This window comes from Acanthisitta chloris, unplaced genomic scaffold, assembly GCF_000695815.1.
Source record: "Acanthisitta chloris isolate BGI_N310 unplaced genomic scaffold, ASM69581v1 scaffold18453, whole genome shotgun sequence".
Lineage (NCBI taxonomy): Eukaryota > Metazoa > Chordata > Aves > Passeriformes > Acanthisittidae > Acanthisitta > Acanthisitta chloris.
In genome coordinates this window covers 12,316-18,880 of record NW_008665609.1, presented here as the reverse complement: position 1 = coordinate 18,880, position 6,565 = coordinate 12,316, and the positions used below count along the sequence as shown (strand labels likewise).

Below are 6,565 nucleotides of genomic sequence, written 5' to 3'. Positions count from 1 at the left end.
GGTCTGTGGGGCCAATCATAGGGATCCCAAACACATAAGGCACCTCATCCCCGTGTGCTGCATCGGACCACGCAGGCTTCATCAGGCTCTGGCAGTGGTGGTAGAAGAGGTGGGGGGGGGAGCCGTAGCGGGCGTGCAGGTCGGCTGTCACCACCGACGGTTCTACCCACTGGTGGTCAGTGAAGAGGGCCACCAGAGTCTTGCGACGTGTCTCAGGGTTGTCCCTGTCCGCCCAGTCTGTGTACATGAACTTGATGGTCTCCCGCAAGGTATCCTTGCCCTCAGGGTAGCCGTACAGGTTATCTACAAAGTTGGAGACTGAGTAGTCAAAGTCACTGCCCGAGACGCCATCCTCAGGGTCCACCACACCCTCCACGAACTTCAGTCCCTCACCCTGGTTGACTCCCAGCATAATATCATAGTTGAGGAACTCGCCCTGCTCCATCAGGATCTCTGGGTCATCCGGGATCACATCCCCGTCAATAACTGGCCCGAAGGCCACATGGTAGCGAGCTGGCTGGATGTCTTGCTCTACCAGCTCCTTGGCACTCTTCTGCCGCAGGCAGTCCACCATGTCCACTGTGTCTAGCACATTGCAGCCCACCTTGTCAGCCAGCATGCTGGTGTACTTCACGGGCTGGTAGTTCACCGCCCAGCTGGAGAGCGCAGAGCCGCTCTGGATGATGGCTCTCTGGAAGAGACCTGCAATACAGGCAAGGAGTGGGGGAGGCTCTCAGCGGAGTTCCAACACCTCAGTGCTCAGGTGCATGATGCAGTGTGGAGAAGGCATCCGAGCACTGCAGCCCACACCTGGCCTTGACCTGAGCTGTGCTGCCTGCTGAGCTGAGCTCATACAGGGGGCTCAGCTCAGGGCCATCATGAGGGTGGCAGGGTGACAGCTGGGTATGCAAGTTGGTGCTCCTGGCAGCAACCAAGGGCTGCTGTGCTCCCTGAGGGTCCCATTGCAGGGGCTGCCCCAGTATCTCTCTGTCCTGGTGTGGGGAGAAGTGGGGCCATGGTAGCATCACAGCCTGACCTTGTCAAGCGGCCTGCGCTGCCCCAGCCACCCCAAGGACACGTTGCCTGAACCCCCAAGGGGCACATGCTGCTCCTGGCTCAGCACCATCCTCCAGCCCAGGTTGGCACCTGCTTCACTGAGCAGCCAGGCTGCCGGCTGGCAGCAGTGGGAGGGTTAACGCCTGCTCAGGGACACTTAACCCTGCATGTCCCATCCCACCGCTTTGTCAGAGTCCCCCTCGACCCCCTCCCCGCCACTTCCTGCCCAGCTGGGGCTGCTCAGTGCCAATCCGGCCCTGCAGGAGCACGCTGCCAGATGCACAAAGAGGGCCTTTCTGCCACCAGAAACACAGAGGGAGTGGACTTTCGCCCTGGAAAACGAGGCCACAAAGGCCCTGGCCCAGGCAGAGAAATGCGTGGCTTCGCTCCAGTCCCATGTCAATGGTGCTTGTGCTCAGAATACAAAGGGTGGTGAGGAAGCAGAGCCTCCGGGGCCATGAAAGGCAGCCAGTCCGGGGTGCACCCAGGGGTCCCTGCTCTCTGACCAGCCCTTTTCTGCACCCCGAGTGCTGCCTGCACCCTTACCAGACCCCAGCACTTGCTTGCTGCGAGGGACTGGTTTAGGTCCTTGGATGGTGCTGGCACAGCAGTGTGACGGCCACAGGGCTGTTCCCTGACACCCTAAAATGCAGAGCACCTGCATGAGACCCCCTGTGCAGCCAAGGCTGTGCCACTCTGCAGGGAAACATCCACCTTCCCACAGCAAAAGTGTTCAGAGGCTCCTGGCTCCTGGCCACCATGTCCATAGCTCTTGTCTGCATGCACAGTCTTCACTCTGCCAAGTACCTGACGTACAGTCCCATGCACTGGGACAAAGATAAGTCACAAGCTCAGTTTGTCACTTCCCAGTGCCCTAGAAACCCATACCCAGCCTACAGGCTGGACACTGGCCATGGGTTTGCTTGTCCTATACCATCATCTACATGCCAAGGAGCCAGGATGGGGTTTCCTGGCTCCCAGAAGATACTGTCCCAGCAGCAGCTATTGCTCTCTGCCAGCAGCATCACTTCCCAGACAGATCCACCAGGCTGGGATCTGCCCCTGCCTGGAGATGTACAGGACAGCTGATGTCACCAACAGCTGGTCATGTCCCTGATGGAGCCCCTTTACTGTGTCTGCATAGCCATGTCCTGATCCAGGAGGACCCAGGGGCCTTCCAGAGCCCAGACTTGTCCTCTCCCTCCACACCAGCCGCTAGCTGAAGCCCATCAAGCACCCCAGGGAGGCATCACTGCTCTGCAGTTCACCCCAGACCTCTCCAGCCTGCTGGGGCCCAGGCAAGAAGATGCAGCTCTGCTTTCCCTGCCTGTTCCTCTCCAAGGTGAGGGTCCCAATGTGCCCTGCATCCTGCAGAGCTGGCTGCCATGGCATAGCAGAATCAAGTGATGGGACGAGGGCTCTGCCAGAGGGTGCCTGGGGCTAAAGGCTGCCACTAGCTGCTGCAGGCTCCTGATTTCCACTTTGCTTTGCACAGTAGCTGAGACTGGAAACACCTCTGGTGTTGTCTGGGCCAAGCCCTGCCCAAAGTAGGGTGCTGGCTACCTTGTCAGCTGAGGTCTGAGCAGGCCCAGAGCAAAGGGCAGAAAAAGCACACAGAGTGCCTGGCAGAGACTGTTCCTGCCCTGGTATGGCCAGCTGGGGAGAGAAGCAGCACTTTGGTCATTGGTGAGGAATCCACCTGCCGCCAAGGGCTGAGGCTGGCAGGGGAGCTGTGGATCTCCTCAGCAGCCAGACACAGTGTGTGCTGTACCAAGCCTCCAGTGTCTGCCTCCTGCAGCACCTGGCAGAGCAGGCACAAATTAGCAGCTTCATTAATAGCTTTTGATCACTACGAGTTCTATTCTGGTGCAATAAAAACAAACCCACCTGGTCTGCAGGCTGCATCTTCGCACAGCTCTCCCATCATGCTCCAAAGCCAGTTACTTATCCCTGGGGAGATGGGTGCTCTGGCACAGGGTTTTTTTGGAGGTATTTTATGGCCTTTTGGTTTTATGAGACACTGGCTGCAGCATCAAGCACACCCCTCACACCTCACAGCATTTACAGCCACCAGCACCTCCCCTGCCACAGCAGTGAGGGGACTGAGCAGCCAGCATTGCTAAGATGCAGGGGGGACCACGCCACAGGCATTGGGGCTGGATGGGGCAGCAAAGCATATGGCATGCAGGTGCAGGGTTTAGTGGCAGAAAGTGTAGTGCCACCTGAAAAATGCTATACTGGCATGAATATTTTTCATGGCTGGAAAGTCACAAGGAGCTGCCCCTCTAATCCACCCTCAGCCTCTTTCCATGCTGCTCCCTCCATCCTGGGCCCCTGCAAGAGGCTGGGGCCACTTGGGCAGCCAAGCACACAGTCCTGAAATCCTATGATGGAAAGGAGCACCCTAAGAAGAATTGCAAATACATTACATCTATCATCCCCTCCTCAGCCTTTCACACTCAATATAGGCAGAGAAAACTCTTTTACTTTCAGTAGGAGCTTTCAGCCTGTAAAAGAGTCCCCCTCATCAGCCATCAGCCATGCTTTGGTTCTGAAGCTCTCCATGCCTTGTGATTCCCAGGCTGCTCTTCACATCAGCTTCAAGTGCAGTGTTTCTCTGAGGTGCAGACTCACACCTGTGTCTACTGCCCATACTCATCCCTTTCTCCCCTGCATCACACCTGGGGACACAACACTGGAAGAGGACTGCACCCTCACATAAAGTCCATGAGCAAGTCCTTGCCAGGCTGGTCCCCTGTGGACCATATCCGGTTCAGGTTTTGCTCCTAAGATTTCCTTTAGGAAGTTTATCATGAACACATCTACTCCCACAGTTAATTTTTTGCCCCCAATCCACGATGTAAATGTCTTTGCAGGTGGTTTACATGCACTTGCTCGTATTCCAACATAATCTTTTTGCGTAAGTAATTCGTTTACCTAGAATAAACATTATTCTGTATTTACAGATATCAATCATATCACTTCCACCTGTGTTTTGCTAGTCACAGCACTTCCAGCTCTCCCAGTCTCACAAGATGAGACCCTCCATCCCTCGCCAGGTTCAGGTCTGTCTTCCCCTCTATTCCAGTATGAATGCCTTTCCTAGCACTGAGATCCATGTTCCCCAGTGCCCTGCATGATGCCCTGCACCCCCTCCACACCTGTACATGGGCAAACCCAAGCATCAGGGCAGGACGCCACAGGGTGGGTCCCCACCTCTCCCCTGGCCGGGGTGCTGGCCCCAGGCTGCAGCCTTGTGCACTGGGAGCACCTGCTCCATCCCTGGCTGCCACGTGCTCTGCCACCAGGCTCTCCCTGCCCATGATGAGAAGGTTTTGTGTCCTGGCCCTGGGTCAAGCTCTCACCAGTGACTAATTAAAAAGCAGCCCTGACTTTGCTAGGCTGGCCAGCAGGCTCGGGTGGGCTCCCTTCCCCGGGTTAGCATCAGCAGGGCGTTTGCTTGCAGTTGCAGCATCCTCAGGCACGGCTGACACCTACCTTCAGAGTGGTGGGAGAGGGTGAGCAGGCTGACACAGGAGGCACCGATGCCGGAGCCGAAGACGGTGATCCGCAAGGGATCTCCCCCAAAGAAGGCGATGTTCTCGCTGACCCAGCGCAGTGCCTGTATCTGGTCCAGCAGCCCGTAATTGCCCTTGGCAGCCTGGTCCCCTGTACTCAGGAACCCTGAGGGCCAAGGGGAACCTGGTTAAGCATGAGGAAGCAGGGCATGTCTTAATCTCCCACCCCCCCTTCCCCAGGCCTGCAGGAGCTTCTATGGAACCCTGTCCCATCACAACATGAGATCCCACTACCAGCAGAGTAGTGTCAGTTCTAAGCTGGAGCAGCTTAGATGCTCATCTGCCCTCTGCACAGCAGACAGGCAAAAGGCTGAGAGTGTAGCTGACAACAACAAGCAGTAAAGTGTGAAGGGCACAAAGCTCTGTCCCACCCGTACCACCACCTGTGGTCAAGGTATCTCACACGTGCTCCAAGGAAAGCTGAGAAGGCATCAGTGGCTGCAGGCAGGCTGAGTGCATGCACAGCCAATGCTTTCCATGGACTAGTGTGGAATGGAGGAGGCTCTATAAATGTAAGGAGGTGGGCTGGGCTGAGAGGAACTGACTGCAGCTTAAAATACAAAGGCTGTCAGTGAGGAAGAAGGTGAGAAATGCTTTCAATAGCAAAGGGAACACCCAAGATAAGTTATCACTGTTCATTTGCTTTGACTCTTAAGCAGGAAGCCACAGTCCTGAGGTAAAATCTAGGCAGGTAACCCTAACACAGGGAGCGGCATCAGTGCTGTGCTGGCACCTGGAAGTGGTCTGGCCGGGTGTGGTTCACCACTTTCAATAGAGATGATTGAAGGCAGCATTTAAGTCTAATGTCATTGTGACTCATGTCTCTTAAATTTGCACCTATCCATCTTAAAGGCCCAACTTTTAATATTAAAAGGTTTTGAATAGGTCTATTTTTACTGAAAAGCTTATTTTCTGGTGGGTGACTGCCATCTTCCACATGAAACTATGGGGTCTGGAGGCCATCAGAGGGATGTGCTGCCCCAGGTACCAGCCAGGAGCCCAGCTGCTCTGGGAGAGCACCATGCTAGAGGCTGGATGTCTAGGAAGACAGCCAGCCCTGACAGCAGTTTGGCTGGAACAGAACTTTTCCCAAACCTCTGCATCCCTTGTTCTCCATACTGCTAAGGGAAGCAGCAGTGATGCTCCATGCAAGTCTCCTGTGTTTCAGTCTCTGGGGGTTTCTCCTGCAGCAGGCAGGTGACCACACTGCCTTTTGACCCTGTATCTTCATTCTGCCTCTCTGGGTCACTGATGTTCATGCAAATGGTACTGCCACCCTCCTCTATATGGCACTTAACACACTTCTGTAGTCCCCTCTGCAGACAAGCAGGCCATGGTGGGTGGCTGAGGGGGTCCCAGCAACTCAACTGGCTTGGAGGCAGCCTGTGCCCATGGAGAGAGAGCTACCAGGTTCCCAGGACCTGTCCTCCAGGCAGTACCCGCTGGCACCTCACTGCTCTGAGCCCTCTCAGGAGGAGATTCTGGGCAAACACATTTATTATTTATTTAACTGCAGACCAATATTTGCTTTCAGCTGAGCCAATCTGTGTAAATGAGCCTGGGGGGCCTGTGCCAGGACCTAGACTATGCTTTGACCACGTGCTGGGGGCTCTGCCACGTGGCACCCGCTCAGCAGCCAGGGCGGAAGGCAGGGGCAGTGCCCACAGAACATCCCGCTGGGCCCCGTGCCCCCCTCCACCCCCTTCCTGGCTGGTTCAAGCCCGGTCAGACATGGGCTTTTCCCACTGCCTGGCTGTGCTGACGGCACAGCCCACGCCAGCCAGCTCATACCAAGCACTCCAACGCGGTAGTTCAGGGTGATGACAATCACGTTCCCATAGCTGGCCAGGATGCTGCCGTCTATCATGTTCCCCGTGCCCTCCATGTACGAGCCACCATGGATATACACCATCACCGGCTTGGCCCCGCTG

At 55.9% G+C, this 6,565-nt stretch overlaps 1 protein-coding gene across 1 annotated transcript in view; it reads right to left on the bottom strand.

Annotated features, from left to right (window-relative positions):
* The window catches only part of LOC103799499 (neuroligin-3-like), a 19,227-nt gene that overhangs the window by 1,335 nt on the left and 11,327 nt on the right, over window positions 1–6,565 (bottom strand). The window contains 4 exon segments of the mRNA XM_009071824.1: window position 1; window positions 4–702; window positions 4,555–4,740; window positions 6,426–6,562. The exon segment at window position 1 is cut by the window's left edge and continues 75 nt beyond it. Coding sequence (XP_009070072.1) covers window position 1; window positions 4–702; window positions 4,555–4,740; window positions 6,426–6,562 — 1,023 coding nt within the window.